The sequence below is a fragment of the Girardinichthys multiradiatus genome, chromosome 9, assembly GCF_021462225.1.
Source record: "Girardinichthys multiradiatus isolate DD_20200921_A chromosome 9, DD_fGirMul_XY1, whole genome shotgun sequence".
NCBI classification, from domain to species: Eukaryota; Metazoa; Chordata; class Actinopteri; order Cyprinodontiformes; family Goodeidae; genus Girardinichthys; species Girardinichthys multiradiatus.
Genome location: NC_061802.1, coordinates 10,010,439 through 10,030,300, shown reverse-complemented (window position 1 = coordinate 10,030,300; position 19,862 = coordinate 10,010,439). Strand labels below are relative to the sequence as shown.

General features: G+C 38.5%; 1 protein-coding gene across 1 annotated transcript in view; it reads left to right on the top strand.

Annotated features, from left to right (window-relative positions):
* The window catches only part of anos1b (anosmin 1b), a 98,504-nt gene continuing 78,642 nt past the window's right edge, over positions 1–19,862 (top strand). The window contains exon 1 of the mRNA XM_047375832.1: positions 1–306. Coding sequence (XP_047231788.1) covers positions 130–306 — 177 coding nt within the window. The 5' untranslated portion in view covers positions 1–129. The remainder of the gene's footprint in view (positions 307–19,862) is intronic.

Here is a 19,862-nt window from a genome sequence, read left to right as displayed (position 1 = left end):
TAGAGCCGCTCCACTCCGAGCTCGCGCTCAGATGCTTTCATTCTTTACTCACACTGGCACGAGAAGGAAACGCCCGTCGTTTTAACATTTTTATGTTCGTTTGTTGGGTTTGTGTTTCCTCGCGCAGTGATGCCAGTCATTCGAGCCGTTTTGGTGCTGCTCTGCCTGGTGTTGACTATGGCACGTGCCCGCAGGAGTTCTCCGGAGCCGGAGGATGTTCAGGAGAAAATCAACAGCGCGAGATGCACGTCCAGGTGTCTGAGTCTGCACATGACCCAGCTAACGGCGGCTTTCAGACATATTCAGGTAAATGCTGGTCCTGCGCCTGACGCATTTACCTATGTGGTGCCGTTTGTAAAGTTACACAGTCAAAAATTGACAGCAATATTTTGAGGTATTTAGCCTGTCTAAGTGGAAAATAGGGGGTTAATGGGGGTTCATTTTTCAAAGTCATATTTTCACCATGTTATTCATAAATTTAAAAAGGTCACAGTTCCAAAACTAAATATTTAATTAGTATATTAAGTTTACAAACTAAATATATAGCTTGCAAATTAAATATTTAGTTACCAAGCTAAATATTTAGCTTGCAAATTAAATATTTAGTTACCAAGCTAAATATTTAGCGAGAAAGGTGCATAAATGTGATGTTCTTACTTTAACCTTTTAACATTTGGCAACGTTACAATCAGAAACTTCAATTTCTGTTATTATTATTATTATTTTATTACTTATAGACCAACACAAAGTAGAGCATAACTTTGAAGTGGAAATAAATATATGTATAGTTTGAAGTTTGTATTCATCCCCTTTAAATCTAGTACTCCTAAATAAATTGTGTGTGTGAAAACCCCAGAGGTTGTTTGAGAACTTTAGTAAACAAACAGTGGAAAGATTTAAACCTGGGTTGAGTTATAAAAGCATATAACGAGCTTTGAACATTTCTCAAGCCACTGTTAAATCCATTATTATAACATCATAGCATGGTAACTCTGGAGGAGCTGCAGAGATCGACATCCTAGCTGGGGGATTCTGTTTAATAGACTTTTTGTCGGGGATTCCACAAATCTAAAAGCTTGTCAGTAAGAAAGCCATTGTTGAAACAGAGCCATGAGAAATTCCATTTGCAGTCTCCCGTAAGCCATGTAGGGAAGATTGAAGACATATGGAAGAAAAGTGACCTGTTCAGACCAAACTGTTTGACCTACATGAAAAACTATTTTTGTGGAGGAATTTACCACTGCACATCAGTCCAAACACACCAGCTCCCCAATGAAACATGGGGGTGATAGCATTATGCTATGGGATGCCTTTCCTTTGTAGGGACCCAGAACCTGCTGGAAAGATGGTAGAAGGCTAAGTGCAGGACATTCTGGAAACAAACCCCGTTAGAGGCTGCAAAAAGCTTGAGACTGGGACAAAGGTTTACCTTCCAGCAGATCAATGACTGCAAACATACAGCTAGAGCTACAATAGAACAGTTCAAATCAAAGCGTATTCATGTGTTAGAATGGCTCAGTCAAAGTCCAGATCTAAATACAATTTCTGGTAAGACTTGAAAACTGATATTCACAGATGCTCTCTATCCGACTTGACTGAACTTGAGCTATTTTGCAGAGATGGATAGGAATTGCAGTGTGTAAATCTGTTAGAGACATACCACAAAAAGATGTGCAGCTGGAATTGGAGAAAAACATTGTTCTACAAAGTATTGAGTCACAGGGTAAGATTACATGTTCAAACTGCACATTTCAGGTTTCTTTGTAAGAAAAAAAACATTCTTAAAACCATGAACCACTTCCCTGCCTTTTTCATAATTATGCGTTATTTTATATTGGCGTATAGAATAAAATCTTTATAAAATACAATGTTTGTGGTTGTACTGAGACAGATTATGAAATAGGAAAAGGGCTATGAATAATGTTTGCAAGGTACTTTACCATTATTATGCTTACATGCTTACAGCTTTTAGATGTTCTTGTGCAAATCAATATAGTACACAGAAAACAGCAAGAGTCTTGTTTTTGATGTACTGAAGTTACTTAACATCGGCTTTTTACCCTAATACTGATGATATGTATTTTATCCATTTATTTAATTTTACTTTCACTTTTATTAAAGCAGATACAACCTTTTTGATAACCTCATTTATTTGAGTAACCTGGTTAAGATAAATAGCAGTACAGGTTAAAACAGGACAAATTTAGCACATTGTTTTCAAAGGAAAAATACAAGAGTAGAGGACTTATTTGTAAATATGGGGTTAGAAAAATCGAAAGGGCTTCAGGTGTATATTTTTACAAACTTTTATCACATGCAATTAAAAACAACAGAAATGTACCAGTCATTTTGCCAGTGATATGGAATTGGCTAAGTTTCCCATTGATCTGCTTTGATTGATGGTTGGCTGGTACAAAGAAGTCAAAATTATTTTCAATCCATTAAATACTTCAACCGTTTTCAGTTAATAAGCACATCAACCAATAGAATGCACGCTGATGGACTTACTAAAATGTAATAAAAACCTGATTAAGGTTATGGAAACATGCTTTAATATATTTCTCTTCATTTTCTGTTGGGTTTAAAGTCATTCCCCGTTTCAAAGAACCAGCAGTACATTTTTTATCTTTTGTGGAAAAAATTCAAATAATTCAAAATCATTTACGACAGGTCATGTCTAAAAGAAAACTAGAAATCGGTATTGGCCAAGAAAAGCCTGATTGGTGCATCTCTAAAACTCAATGAACATAATGTGTTCATATTAATGAACTAATTAGCATTGTTTATGTACCTCAGTGAGCCATAATCCTAAACAAGTTTCATCCATTTCTTTAGGATTTTTCCTTGGTTAGTGTACACACATTATGTTGTTCAGTGTTTTTTATATATACAGCATCAGTAAATATGTTTTATTTTGCATGATGGAAAAGACTCAGTTCAGCACATTTTCTAACATTGTGTTGTTTTCAACACTGTTTACACCTGGATATTTAGGCCAAACATTTTAGTGTTTCGCAGATCGATTTTTTACTTTCTGGGGCAAAGATATGCCTGAAATATGTTTACTCGTTGGTTGTTAATAGTTCACAAAATTGCTCATCTGACAGAAAATTGTTGGCCCTTGTACCGTGGCCCTTTGAAGTGAGGAATGTAAGATTAACAGGGACATTAGGACGTTACCAAGTTTGAAAAGCCACTTATAGTTAACGGCTTCAACATGTGCACAGTGTGTAGTGGGTGGGAAAGTCATTAACCGCAGAGTTCAGTCCCAGTGGCTCTGAAGTGTATAGAAGAGATTGTGTGTGTGTGTGTGTGTGTGTGTGTTGGTTTGCATATGTTCATGTATAAAAACTAAGGTTGGGTCTGGTCCTCATCCTCCCAGAGTAAACCCCAACACCTGTGTACTGGGTAATGGGGGTGGCCCCTGGATTCCTTTGTACCACTGAGATCAGTGTGTGTGTGTGTGTGTTAGTTACTGTACATGTGTGGTGGGTTTTTTGGGACAGAGGTGTGCAAGAGGGAGTATTTGCTCTGAAAATTATGCATTGCTGTTGTCAAATAGGCAACATCACACTGCAGCGATGGAAACAAAACATGCAGAGAAGTTGTGGCAAACAGAACAGCAATAAATCATCCTGTTGGATTTTATTTTAACAGGGATATTTTTTGTGCAAAGTTTCGTTCTTCGGTGAGGATTTATGATGCCTTCCTCTTTAGTGATTTATTAACTTGATGAAAAAGCATACTTTGGACAGAGAAAATGTTGCACTGAAAACTGTTTATTTATCACAGTTTATTTAAAATATTTAAATAGTGTCATTCATTTCTTAACTAATTCTTTTGCCTGTCATTTCTTTCACTTATCAGTTTTATAAACAAGGTGCATGTCAACAAATACGAATTCCAGCAAGTTTGTTCATTGCAAAAATGCAATACAAAGAGTTAAACTCAGTTGCACCAAAAGTTTTTTAATGGGCCCCACAAATGAGCAAATAGTTGAATCAAACATGAACATTTTAAATGGCTTAAAACAACTAATATTACAAGAAGTTCCTCCAAATTAAACATAACATTACACCTTTAATGACGACTGCAGTCTCAAAATGCTAAATCCCTTTCATGACAAATGTAATGCTTAGTAGAGTAAAGGTGATTCATAGCCAGAAATTAACTTTTGGCAGCATTTCTGAGGAACGTTAGCCACCAAAGGCCATCAGTTTATAAATACTCTTGGGTTTTTCATGTTGCAACTGCCTTTTTCAAAACCTACCTGAGATTTTCAATGTTGTTCAACTCAGGCAACTTTGAGAACCATTCTGACATGTTTCAGGATGTCTTCAATTCAATTCAGTTTATATAGCACCAGGTCACAACATGTCGTCTTAAGACATTTTACAAAAATAAAAAAAAACTGTTCAATCCAATCATAAGGACAGATCTCGAGCCATACATTCCAATTTGATGCTAGTTAACAACCAATACAGGCAAGTTAAGTTGATTATTCAAATTGGTTAAACAGTTTTCTATTTATGAAAGCCCAGCAGATTGTATTGAGTCACAGACTTGCAGCATTCACTCATCCTGGATGAGCATGTAGTGACAGTGGACAGTCAATTGTTCCGAAACCCAGCCTTGGTGGACCTTGAGAAACGCTTTGGATCTTTATTAGGGCGTGCACCGATTAATTGGCCATCTAATTGATCGCCCTCGATTTCCTTAATTTTGGGACATACTTGGCCGATACTCACATATAAAACCGATCTTACCTACTTGTCTAACCTATTGTGCACGTTCTGTTTCTTTTTTTGGCCTGAATTGCCTGAACTTGTATAGCACTTTGTCAAGTCCCCAGAGATCCCAAAGTGCTTTACACCCCAATCAGTCATTAACCAATTCATGTATACATTCATACACTGACAGTGGTGAGGTAAAATGGCCACAGCTGCTGGGGCAGACTGACAAGGCAACCCACTGAAGCGGCACCCCACTGGTTACAAGATGAACTCCTACTACCTGAGCCAGTTGTCGGCCAGCATTTTTAAAATGTGAAAAATGAAAGACTAAAGGAACTTTTTATTAATGTTTGAGAGCACTACCTCATATGCAGTTAAAACAAGTTTGTACTGTTTCACAGGTATCATTCAAAGTTTTTCAATAAAATAAAATTGGAACATTGAAGTTGTAGTGTGACCTTATAACACCTGACGGTGTTAGTTATTTTAAAAAAACTGGTATCGCCCAAAATCAGAATTGGCAGCTCAGGCTTTTTAAAGATCGGTAATCAGTGATCTGCCAGAAAACTGCGACCCTAATCATTATCCTGTTTCAGTGTCCAGTGAAGCCCAAGCTTCAGCTTCGTCAGAGACAGCCTCATATTTACTTCCAAGATTTCCTGTTACTTGATTGAGTCCATAATGCTCTCTACACACTGCAGGTTTCCAATGCCATAGGAAGCAAGGCATCCCAGAGCAAAATTCAGTCTGGATTCATTGCTTCACAGAACAGAATCCCAAAACCCCATTATCTTTTTTACATAGTTGTGAGGTGATTACAGTTAACTTTTCAATGCTTTAAAGGTCGGTAGTGGTGTACGTCTTTGAGCTGAGGAATAGAACCCTTCAACCTTTAGTATGTGAATTCCTGTGAAAACTGAAACCTCAATGACTGCTTCCAACAAGTCCTGCTGCACGTACTTTGCAGTCATTCTAGGTATTTTGATCACCTCCCTCCTCAGAGATCTTTACTTATTTTCTCTTTCTGCGAAGTTGAGGTGTTCAGGTGACTCGATGCTAATAAGATTTATGTAGATGCAGATTCTCCAGCAGGACTTGGCACCTGCCCACACTGCCAAAAGTAGGAATACCTGGTTTAATAACCATGGGATCACTATCCATTGGTTAGCAGGCTGAATTGACCTGAATCCTCGGTCAGTAATAATAGATCTGCTCTCACTGAGCTAGAGGCTGTTTTCTTATAAATGGGAGTCATCCCCTTTCACTGTCCCTATATGCATTCTCAGTTTAGGGATCTCTGCAAGGTCAATGGCTTGATGCAATTAGCTACATTTCCTTTTAGGTATTATGAATTAGCATAATAAATGGAACTTCACCACATTGTTTTACAACTAGGATTGAATTGGATGCATGCCATTTGTATTTGAATCTTACTATATGACTAGATTAAACTGGCTTTCTGAACATAAACTGGATATTTTTTGTCTTTTGAAGTGATTTGAGCTGACATTTGTTGTGAATCAGGGCTACCTAACTGAACAAACCTAAAGGGAGTTGAATAGAGAATCTATGAAGTATTGTCAAGAGGAAGAAGAAAAACACCAGAGCCAACAATGAACACAAGGGTAAAGTTTAGGGTTGACACAATGTGAAAAATACTGCCAACCATCAGTTACAATCCACTTAGAAGACAGAAAATCAATTATGTTATCAAAAGACAGAACATCTAAAGGAAAGTGGAGAGGCTGTCTCTGAGTCATTTTGGGGCATGGAGATGCAATCGAATATTTGTGTACATTTGTAACCAGAAGGAAATCTCCTCGGCCACATCATGGATAACATCGTCATTCTTTGGTGCATTTATAGGACAATTTAGATTACACCCACTGTGATGGATGTGTGAGTGTTTCTGTGTTAAAAGAGGGAAAAAAAACTTTTGATAACAGCCCTAGCAGTAAGGGCAAACATCTGTACTCCTCCTCTGTCATCACAGACTACCATACAAACACATACACACATTGCTTTCTCTGGCTTCATGTGGGTGAACCCTGTGTTTTTGGCTCTTTCTCCCCATCAGTTTGTGTATGGCAAGAGTGTAGCCACTAGAATGTGAATCACCAGTTTTCTGTTTACACCTCTTTCTGCTGCGTCTCTGGGTTTTCCACTACTTTCCCTTGTATGGAGTAATAGTGTAATTATAGCTGTTTTGTGTGCGACAGAGTGGATGTGTGTGTGCGTTTGGATGCTGTCATATTCTCAAATTTATCCTTGATGTAAACTACTAAGAATAACAAAAATAATCCCACCTTGGTTGTGGAGCTTGATTTATTATGCACCGTAGATGAGATTCTACGTTTTGAAAATGTGTGGAAAAGTAACGTATTTTCCGCACTATAAGGCGCACTTAAAAACCTTTAATTTTTTCAAAAAATGACAGTGCGCCTTGTAATCCGGAGCGCCTTATATATGGATCAATTGGTTAATTGGTTGATCCATACTGGTTGTACACGGCGCTCTGTCAAAATGTTTCAGTACGACTGGTAAACTACAAAGCCGCACCGCTTGCAGCATTACGGCTACCGTAGTCAGGGGCGTCGCCGAAGTAATCGCGGTAAACACCTGTACTGTGCTTACTCCTAGTCCAACACCACTTGTGTGTGTATAACGTTTGAATGTACTGTTGCAGGAATTGCCTGAACTATATGTGATTAGAAGCTCAGTGTGTGGGGTGTATGTTTTGTGTGTGTGTATGGAAGATGTTGACATTACTCCTCCGGACAGAGGTGGCGCTGTGTTCTGCCGTAGCTGAGAATCAAGAGTGAAGGAGTGACGTCGGTATTATTGTGTGTGTCGGGTGGGTAGAGACGGCGACCGGAGCAGCGTTGTATGAGTCTGTAAGCCCTGTGTTTTTACGTGCTACAAAGTCATTAAAAAGAACCCCGAATCTCGTCAACAACTCAGTGTTTTGATGCTGTTTCTTCATGCTCAACTCAGCAACGTATGAGTGAGGGAGTTAACCCCGAGGAAACTAGTAACTTCGGCCCTGGAGAAAGCGTCTCCCCTGTGTCATCAGACTACGGTCAGGGGACAGGAACAGGAAAGGTTAACAGTACTAACGTTTGATTTAGTGCATCAAACTGTTTCTTTTACGTGTTTACTGAATCAGGGAAAAGTTCCCTTTCACGTTTTAACTAACGTTTGATTTCAACTTCAACTTCATAGACTCCAATGCATTCCTAACGTGCGGTTGGCTCTATTCAATAGATTTCTATGTAGAGGAGACCTTACCATGAGAGTGAATGGAGTTATCAGAACGCTGGTTTGTAGTGTATTAATAAAGTTTGACTGACTGACTTATCTGACTGTTTTGTTGACATTCTCTTTAGCACAGCTCCATCTAGTGGATGCATAACGCAACCCCAGTCAAACGTTTGACTGCAGTAGCTTCTATTCTATGCGCCTTATAATCCGGTGCACCTTATAGTGAGGAAAATACGGTATGTGTTTTCTTAGTGTCGGCCATCCATCCATCCATCATTTCTCCAGGTTCCATATTAAAGTCTGAACACTGTCTATAGTTTAAAAAGGGACTGTGAACCTTGAAAGTAAAGAATTTGGTACATGAAGCAATATGTAGCAACCCTGGATTTTAGACTGAGTTCCTTAGAGAGTCGTGGGTAAATATAGGTAAAACTTTCATGGTTTGTTATAAGTGACTTACTGTGATAAAACTGACAGCGTAGTTGCTATTGTTTCTTTTACAGTTTTTTTCCATTGTTAGTTCTCTTAAGAGAATATCAGTATACTTTAAAATGATGCGATGGATATGACAGCGTTAAAATAAACAGTGTTACTAACGGCGTTACTTTTTTCAGTAAGGAGTAATCAAACAAAGACTTTTCCATCATTACAACAGTGTTACCATTACCAATTAAATGGGGCGCGTTATAAACTAAAGCGACTCCTTGAAACTTTTGTCATCAGTCGTTGCTCACAACTGCAGGAGCTAAACTTTTTTACTTTGGTGAAGGGAGGAGTCACAGGTGAGACCCTGGCATAAGTGATGATGATTGGCTAAGGTAGAGTAAGCTTTCATTGTAAGCCAATCAGAGGCAGAGTTCAGTTTACACACAAACCACAAATGCACACGGCAGCCCTGCTAGGCGAACTAGCAGTTGTAAGCTGCAACAATGGCGGCTCTGGAGGGAAATATTGCTTTTTTAAAGTGGAACAGACTACTGTATTCTCCTTGAATTAAAAGCAAGAATGTACATGTGAAGTAAATATTAAAAGTTCAGTGTAAGTAGGCCACATGGTCTATGTAATTCCACTTTATGCAACTGGCTTGCGAAACCTATAAAAAAATATCAAAATTTCTCACATATTTAAACTTAAAACATTAATGCAATAGTTACTTTCCCTGTTAACTAGTAACTACTTTTATAGTGGTGTAACTCAGTTAGTTACTTTCTGGGAGAAGTAACTAGTAACTATAACTAATTACTTTTTTTAAAGTAATACGCCCAACACTGGTAAAAAGGGATTGAATATAGTTATTGTGTGTTGGTTATTGGTATAATTGCAATACTAAATAAAGTTTGTGTGCTGAAGTAGTCTATTTGATAAAGTGTATATTAGTTCTAACATTAGTAATAATAGGATCTCTTGGAAAAAAAAAACATTTGTAGTGCTTTTAAAAAAACCTTATTGTCCCTTTTATCATAATTGCAATAAATTCCACAAAATATTGTGTTCAGTTTTAAGACCATGATATATCCCATCCATACTCTTGTGGTTTATGTGATTTCATGTGGGTGCATTCCTCACTGCTCTGTGGTAGGTAACGTTACTCAGTCCAGAGGGCAGACATGCTGTGGAAACAGCGAGGGACAACCTAGAGGTCAGGTTGCAGGAGGGCAGGCAAGGAGACAGAAGCAGGTAGACAAGCTTGGTGAAGCGTGAAGTCATGCAGAGGAAAGGAAACATAGTAGAGGAGGCAGGTGTTTCAGACATACTTGAGGACAACCATGTAAAAAGACAGACAGACTAAAGACGTTGACTGAAATGTGGGCAGACAGCAAGCGGAGAAACAAGCATAGGGGTGAGTGATGCCAGACAACATAGGTTTGTGTGATTCAGTTTAGAGATAAAGTTCTTGCAACTTTGTGATTGCCCTGTTATTTGATCAGTAGGACCTGGGATAGATGGTGATCAGATCACCATGCGGTAGATTTTGCTGTCACCTGAAACCAAGGGAAGAAATTCCAAGGCAGGAATGGGAAAACGCAAAGCAGCACTGCTTTGTTAATGACTGTGGCGGACACTGATGATACTTAGAATATTTGATTAATCAAATATTCTAAATGAATAATTTTTTTTCCTCCAGAAAAGCATTTTTTTTTCTTAAAGTGTGACCATTGTAGAATAATTTCCCATTAATTCATTGTAGACGTTTTTTGTTTAACACCAGTTTTAAGCTGGCTGTACCCACAGTTTGAAGCTTCAGGTGCTGTACCCACCATGTTTGTTCTGAAATAGAGGCAGGTGGAGCCAGCCATTGACTAGATCTGAACTCTTCTGACTCAAAGACACAAATACACACAGGTGCTGCTGCACACTGTGGTGAGGGGACTCACACACAGCATTTCAGAGGAAAATGTTTGTAACTATAAAGAACTTTAAGGAAATATAAAGATAAATGATGAGACCTTTCTATTCAGTGAAAACTGGACTGCCTCCTTACATGGGATACTCAGACTGCTTCTTTTAATTAATTTGTTTTGAGACTGCCTCCTAATGCACAATGAAGTCATGGAAAAGAATTACAGCAAAACCTAATAATGCCAAATGTTAGATTACCACCAGCGTGTTGTAGTGTCATGTAAGTAAACAGCAGGGTCAAATATATTTTTGCAATGAGAAGCTACAGATTCACATCTTTAAATCACTTTAACCGTTTCTATCACAATTTTTAACAATGGTCTACTTCTTTAAACACACATATAGTAAACTACAATATATACGCACATGTTCTGTTTTTCCTTCAAGTCCATGGCTTGATGTTATCATTCTAGTCTATTTCTGCTGTCTTTAACAACAGTTAGTGTTTGCAAATATTTTTAATTGCCATCTCCAACTTCCGAAGGTTATGATTGTACAGTAGCCTGGGTTTTTCAGTCTGAGGCTGGTGTTTTACTAGAAGAAGAAAAAAGAACCAGCTCTAAATCAAAACTGGTACCATGCATATGCTTCAAGCAGGTCATTTTTTAGTTGTTCAACAACAGACCTCATGGGAGCTTGTGAACAGAGAAGCATAATTATAATATTAATGCTTTCTTGTGTTTGGTATTTACACACTTCTTTTTTGGAGAACTGTTTTTTAAAATTTCTAGTCCATCACTGCAAATTCACTTTTTTTAATGCTCGACTTTATCTTGAATAAACACACACGTTCCTAATCTATTTCTGTGTTGAAGTGAACCGAAAACTTGGTCCACATGCAGCACATGTTGCCAAAGGAAAAAAATCTATAAAGAGTTTTTGAAGTCATAAATTCTTTTCTCTGCATTAGGAATGATACAGTATGAGATTCTAATAATATGATAACCTTGAGTAAAAATACCATAGTTTCATTGTATTTAGATGTAAAAAGTATTTAGATTAAAAACAAAATGCATTATATGATCAAGTTACTTTCAATTAAAAAAGAAAAGTGGAAATTAATCCTCTGGCTGCAATATTACATATTGATCATTACCATCAAGTACCTTGTTTTTTAAAATGTGTTAATGGTTACTTTGATTTTGATACATAGACCTCCTCAAAGATATACTGTATAAAAAAAACCCTCCCAGTAAATTTTGTAGTACTTTGCACATACTTGTTGCTCAGAAAATTGTATATTTTTAGGGCTCTGCTCTGTGTAGAGTAACACCGGTCAGATAGTCAGCTTGCACTTCCCTGCTAATAGTTTCAAAACTGCATTACCTTAATAAGAGTAATTAATGGTTCTCCTTTAGTTTCCACAAAATGACTGAGCCTGAAAGTGGGAGATAACTATAGCAGCCTTCTTTCAGCCAGCTGACCAGCAGTGCACTCGCGGGGAAGGGCCTCCCCGAGTGCACTGCTCTAATCTAGGCTCCATATAATAAAAAAAAACTACTTTCTTAGTCATCCTACTAAAACGACTTTTAACCATAGGAGGGGTAAGATTAAGTTACTTTAAAAAACCCTGAAACCAATAACTTGCCTATGCTTGCTTTGGACATTTAGAGTATCCATCTAAGATAGGTCTCCATTAGTTTCCTCTGGATATTTAACTGATTCTGCTTTGTAGAAATTTCCATATTTTAAGATTATTATTTAGCATTTATTAGAAAAAACTAAAATGCTTTAAGTGAACTTTCAAATTTAGGTTTAAGATACAAATATAAGGATTAACACAAATGTTTGATTGTTAAAAAAAATTGCTACATTTCCGAGGGATTAAAAAAAAGATTTTAGATTTTATTTTGTGTCGTTTTTTACTCTTGCAGTTGGTGAGAATAACAAGCATTCCTAAACTGAGGGGGGTCATGTATATATTACTACCTCTAGCGTCTGTATTATATACTTACAGGGGTTGGACAATGAAACTGAAACACCTGTCATTTTAGTGTGGGAGGTTTCAAGGCTAAATTGGACCAGCCTGGTAGCCAGTCTTCATTGATTGCACATTGCACCAGTAAGAGCAGAGTGTGAAGGTTCAATTAGCAGGGTAAGAGCACAGTTTTGCTCAAAATATTGAAATGCACACAACATTATGGGTGACATACCAGAGTTCAAAAGAGGACAAATTGTTGGTGCACGTCTTGCTGGTGCATCTGTGACCAAGACAGCAAGTCTTTGTGATGTATCAAGAGCCACGGTATCCAGGGTAATGTCAGCATACCACCAAGAAGGATGAACCACATCCAACAGGATTAACTGTGGATGCAAGAGGAAGCTGTCTGAAAGGGATGTTCGGGTGCTAACCAGGATTGTATCCAAAAAACATAAAACCACGGCGGCCCAAATCACAGCAGAATTAAATGTGCACCTCAACTCTCCTGTTTCCACCAGAACTGTCCGTCGGGAGCTCCACAGGGTCAATATACACGGCCGGGCTGCTATAGCCAAACCTTTGGCCACTCATGCCAATGCCAAACGTTGGTTTCAATGGTGCAAGAAGCACAAATCTTGGGCTGTGGACAATGTGAAACATGTATTGTTCTCTGATGAGTCCACCTTTACGGTTTTCCCCACATCCGGGAGAGTTACGGTGTGGAGAAGCCCCAAAGAAGCGTACCACCCAGACTGTTGCATGCCCAGAGTGAAGCATGGGGGTGGATCAGTGATGGTTTGGGCTGCCATATCTTGGCATTCCCTTGGCCCAATACTTGTGCTAGATGGGCGCGTCACTGCCAAGGACTACCGAACCATTCTTGAGGACCATGTGCATCCAGTGGTTCAAACATTGTATCCTGAAGGTGGTGCCGTGTATCAGGATGACAATGCACCAATACACACAGCAAGACTAGTGAAAGATTGGTTTGATGAACATGAAAGTGAAGTTGAACATCTCCCATGGTCTGCACAGTCACCAGATCTAAATATTATTGAGCCACTTTGGGGTGTTTTGGAGGAGCGAGTCAGGAAACGTTTTCCTCCACCAGTATCACGTAGTGACCTGGACACTATCCTGCAAGAAGAATGGCTTAAAATCCCTCTGACCACTGTGCAGGACTTGTATATGTCATTCCCAAGACGAATTGACGCTGTATTGGCCGCAAAAGGAGGCCCTACACCATACTAATAAATTATTGTGGTCTAAAACCAGGTGTTTCAGTTTCATTGTCCAACCCCTGTAGCTTTGTACCTTAATAAATGCCAATGAGGAATTTCTGTCTGTTCTATTAATTATGATTCTTGTTTCAGGATCAGCCTTAGAATACCGTCTTTATTGCCTTCTGACATGGGAATGCTAAGCAGACAAAAAAAATAATACAATGCCTCAAGCTGACAATAAAAACTGGTGAATTAACTTTTATTTGTACGTAACTGAAGACTGAACATTACACCTAATTAAATGTTCAAGTGAAATTTGATTGAAACAAGTAAAATGTAGTAGTCTCTTCTGTTTTGTGCAGTGCTAATTTCCTGTATTTACAGTGTTTGTGGTAAGGGAAGTTAGCTTGCAGTAGATTGCAGGTTAAAGTTATATGTTGCAGGAAGGGTCTGTTTTGCTGTTATTCTTTCCTAGAAATGTTTCCACACATTTCCACAACTGCTTTATACTTTTACTAACTGTTTTCCACTGACAGTAAAAGACGGAAAGACCAACCAACCCCTTTGCAGTGACATTTGTTATTCAGAGGATGTGGAGCACCACAGCACTATCTTTGACACATAGCACTGAAACACTTACACAAACTAATTGGTGGGCTCCTAACCGGAATGCTGAGTTGTAAATGTGGTATTTTTGGGAAAGAAAACGTATATTTGGTTTAGTGGAAGTTAGTCATAAACCATCACACACACAAATAAGATACACCGTAGCTGTGTGCTTCTGGTCATCTGGGTGTGATTAGTAGGAGTAATGCATCGTGTTAAATAGACTTTCTACTGCACCTTACCACACGCGCACACACACACACACACACACACACACACACACACACACACACACTTTTTTGTTGCTGCATCTGGAAGAAGTGTGATTTATGTCTAACTGGCTCTTTTAAACACTGAGGGGTTGGACAATGAACCTGAAACACCTGTCATTTTAGTGTGGGAGGTTTCAAAGCTAAATTGGACCAGCCTGGTAGCCAGTCTTCATTGATTGCACATTGCACCAGTAAGAGCAGAGTGTGAAGGTTCAATAAGCAGGGTAAGAGCACAGTTTTGCTCAAAATATTGAAATGCACACAGCATTATGGGTGAAATACCAGAGTTCAAAAGAGGACAAATTGTTGGTGCATGTCTTGCTGGCGCATCTGTGACCAAGACAGCAAGTCTTTGTGATGTATCAAGAGCCACGGTATCCAGGGTAATGTCAGCATACCACCAAGAAGGATGAACCACATCCAACAGGATTAACTGTGGACGCAAGAGGAAGCTGTCTGAAAGGGATGTTCGGGTGCGAACCCGGAGTGTATCCAAAAAAAAATAAAACCACGGCTGCCCAAATCACGGCAGAATTAAATGTGCACCTCAACTCTCCCGTTTCCACTAGAACTGTCCGTCGGGAGCTTCACATGGTCAATATACACGGCCGGGCTGCTATAGCCAAACCTTTGGTCAATCATGCCAATGCCAAACGTTGGTTTCAATGGTGCAAGGAGCGCAAATCTTGGGCTGTGGACAATGTGAAACATGTATTGTTCTCTGATGAGTCCACCTTTACTGTTTTCCCCACATCCAGGAGAGTTACGGTGTGGAGAAGCCCCAAAGAAGCGTACCACCCAGACTGTTGCATGCCCAGAGTGAAGCATGGGGTTGGATCAGTGATGGTTTGGGCTGCCATATCATGGCATTCCCTTGGCCCAGTACTTGTGCTAAATGGGTGCGTCACTGCCAAGGACTACCGAACCATTCTTGAGGACCATGTGCATCCAATGGTTCAAACATTGTATCCTGAAGGCGGTGCCGTGTATTAGGATGACATAGCACCAATACACACAGCAAGACTGGTGAAAGATTGGTTTGAGGAACATGAAAGTGAAGTTGAACATCTCCCATGGCCTGCACAGTCACCAGATCTAAATACTATTGAGCCACTTTGGGGTGTTTTGGAGGAGCGAGTCAGGAAACGTTTTCCTCCATCAGTATCACATAGTGACCTGGCCACTATCCTGCAAGAAGAATGGCTTAAAATCCCTCTGACCACTGTGCAGGACTTGTATATGTCATTCCCAAGACGAATTGACGCTGTATTGGCCGCAAAAGGAGGCCCTACACCATACTAATAAATTATTGTGGTCTAAAACCAGGTGTTTCACTTTCATTATCCAAACCCTGTATGTGCAGCTGTGCGTGTGCACGGTTCTCTCTGTTTGGTGTTTGTTTCACTGGCTAAAATCAAGTTGTTTTTCCTCTAGAATGATTGGAGTGGACTGGGCAGCCATGAGAGCCATGTGGAAGCCCTTTAGTTCAAGTGCTTCTGATGGCTCTCTTGTGACATATTTCTCTAGTGGATCTCAGACCTTAAAGTCTGTTTTTTAAAATAAAATCCCAACCATCATTAAAATGCAGTGGGTGCATTGCTCTGTCATACCCTTTATCCTTAGTTAAGGGACTTCAAACTATTCCTAAAAAACACTGTATAACTATAATTGGATTATTTTACCTCTCCATGTGAAATTCGACTTTCTTAGTGTCAAATAAAGTCAAATGTTTTTACATATGCATCTCAGTAAATTAGAATATCAATAAAGTTATTAAATGATATTAAAGTCATTAAATAATATATTAAAGTTAATTTATTGCAATAATAATTTACTGTAAAAGTGAAACATGTTATAAAGACTCATTACGCACCATGATTAATTAAAAGAGCTTATTTCTATAAATTTTGATCATTGTAGCTGACTAATCAAAACACAAATTTCAGTTTCTTATTAAATTGTAACATTACAACAGACTGATAAAAAGGTATCTTTAATACAGAAAGTTACAAGGATGGTTAATCTACAACAGTCAAGAAAGAAGCATGAAAGAACAAATTGCAGCCTTTAGAGGATAGTAAAGAGTTTGGGGGAGATTCACAAGACTTAGACTGCAGCTGGAGAAAGTCCTTCAAGAGCCAGCGCACAGACATTAAAGTCTATGGGCCACTCCTGAACCAGAGAAAATGTCAGAAACGTCGTACCTGGGCCACTGGCTGCTCAGTGGTCCAAAGTCTTTGTTTCAGGTGAAAGTAAATTCAGCATTTCACGCTCTTCATATTACTCCTTTTTTTTTGCTTCCAGATTGCAACATGTGCAGCTTTTCTTCCACAGAAATAGCACTAAAGCACACAGACCCATTTAAACTGCCATAATTGTTCCTGACAGCAACTGTGTCCCATGAAATTGACTTGGGATGAGTGTGTACACATGTACATCCATGTGTTCAGGCTGAAGCATGGTGACTAATACTGGATGTTTGAATGGCAAGAAAACCCAAAAAAGGAGAGAGAGAGTGTGAAAAGAATAAGAAAAAAGATGAAACTTTCAGGCCAGCTAGATGGGGTTGTGGGGGTGGTGGGGGCAACTTTAAACCTGTTCTGTAGAAACACATGTTTCTGGAGATGTTTAATAGGCTTTTACAATGTTTTTAGTTTTTTGACTGAGGCGTTCACAGTTAAACATTGCAAACAACATCAACTCCTTTCCTTTCATTTTTATTAAATTGGGCAGAAATGTGGGAAGTTAGAGGGTCCAAATATAAGACAGGAGTGACAGAGAGACCAAAAACAAATAATCTGGATGAGTAGCAATAGGAGAACGTTTAGGAAATGTGTTCTGTGGGTTTGTGTAACTCAGATTTTGTTACTGCTGTTTCTCCATCCAGCTGCTGGATGATGAATGTTCATCCCATCCCAATCAGGGACCTAAGACCAAGATAGATCTGAATGATACTGCAAAGATAACAGTACTTTTGAAGAAAAATTGGTCTCTTTTCATGAGAGGAAATAGTTTCATGAGAAACGTGTTGTACAAATCATCAGAGAAGTCCAGAAGTCTTCTTCTACTGTGGCTTGTAAAAGTATTCATGCCCCTTGAACTTTTCCACATATTGTCACATTACAACCACAAACATAAAATTTTTTATTGGAATTTTATGTGAAGTCCAACACAAAGTGGGATTCAATTGTGAAGTGGAATGAAAATTATACATGATTAAAAAATGTTTTTACAAATAAAAAACTGAAAAGTGTGGTGTGCAAAATTATTCAGCCCCCTTTTCTGTGAAGTTGCCTGATGATTGCTAATGACTAAATAGAGCCAACCTCTGTGTAATCTAATCTTAGTACAAATACAGCTGCTCTGTGACGGCCTCAAGGTTGGTTAAGAGAATACTGGGGAGCAAACAGCATCATGAAGTCCAAGAAACACACCATATATGTCAGGAATAAAGTTGTGGAGAAGTTTAAAGCAGGCTTAGGCTATAAAAAGATTTCCAAAGCTTCGAACATCTCACAGAGCACTGCTTAATCCATGATGCGGAAATGGAAAAAGTATGGCACAACTGTAAACCTACCAATACAAGGACGTCCAGCTAAACTTACAGGCTGAACAAGGAGAGCACTGAACAGAGATGCAGCCAAGAGGCTCATGGTGACTCTGGACGAACTACAGAGATCTACAGCTCATGTGGGGAGATCTGTCCACAGGATAAGTATTAGTCGTGCACTGTACAAATGTGGTCTTTATGGAAGAGTGGCAAGAAGAAAGCCATTGTTAAAAGAAAACTATAACAAGTCCCATTAGCAGTTTGCCAGAAGCCATGTTAGGGACACAGCAAACATGTGGAAGAAGGTGCTTTGGTCAGATGAGACTAAAATTGAACTTTTTGGCCAAAATGCCAAACGCTTCGTGTGGCAGAGAACTAACACTGCACATCACTCAGAAAACACTATCCCCACTGTCAAGTCGACCCTAATCTTAAAGCCAGGTCTACAATGGAGTGGTTTAAAACAAACCATATTTATGTGTTAGAATGGCCCAGTCAAAGTCCAGACCGAAACCAAATCAAGAATCGGTGGCAAGATCTGAAAACTGCTATTCACAAACGCTCTCCATCTAATCTAACTGAGCTTGAGCTGTTTTGCAAAGAAGAACAAGCAAACATTTCAGACACTAGATGTGCAAAGCTGGTAGAAACATACCCTAAAAGACTTGCAGATATAATTGCAGCAAAAGGTTCTTCCACAAAGTATTGACATAGGGGGGCTGAATACCTTTGCACAATGCCCTTTTGAGTTTTTTATTTGTAAAAACAAAAAGAAATCATGTGTAATTTTCATTCCAATTCACAATTGTATACCACTTTGTGTTGGTCTTTCACATAAAATTCCCCAAAAATATATTTATGTTTGTGGTTGTAATGTGACAATATGTGAAAAAGTTCAAGCGGTATGAATACTTTTTACAAGCCACTGTATTTAAGCAGTTAGGAATGTCAGGTTCTGGATAACAGAAAATCTACACCTTCTTGACCAAAACAAGATAGAACAATAGTACACATGTCTTCTGGTTTACCCTGTATTTATAGCTTTTTCCATAATTATTCAAGCTGTGAAGAACTATTAGTCCATGTAGTGCATGATGATGTTAAGCACACAAGAGTTCAAGTGACATGTTAATTTGAGGTTGTATTTGATAAATGTTTCTTTATAAATTTGTTTGGAAGAGTAAATATTCTGATTGCATAAACATGCTATAGGCTGTGCAAAGTTGTGTCATTGAATTAACCTCAAAAGTATGTAAGATTTGAGCAAAACAAAAACGATTATTATTCTGTCGATTATTCTGACAATTAATCGAGTAATTGGATAAAAAAATGGTCACATTCTGCACATTTTTTATTTAACTAACAATAATAATAGCTAATTATTTAAGCTTAATCTAGGAGTAATAGAAATAGATGAAAGTAAACAAACAATTCAAATCCTTTTTTTAAAAATCAACATGTTATTGCTTGAGAAGCAATAACATAGTCTGTCTTTAGTTTACACATTTGTAGCAAAGGATGCATCTATAGCCAAAACAAAAAGTTCTGACATCAACATGTCAAAAGCCCAGCCGTTTCTGGTTAACTTAACATCCGTACAGTGCTAGCTGCCTTTGGAGTAAAAATGGTCACAAACAAAGAAGTGCATAAAGTGTCCCTTGCATATTGCATTCTGGATTTTTACAAAGATTTTATTAGCACCAAAAAGCATAATGTTATCCAAATAAAGTAGAACCCTTGTAGTGTACTTAAGTGCAAAAAACAATTACACATTACTTATCAAAAAGGCAAACAGCAAATTTAAATTAATGCATAATAAACCTTGCCTTTTATATATCAAACCTCACTTTCAGTTTTTCAGTTTTGCGATGATCTCAATTTGCAGACATATTTTGT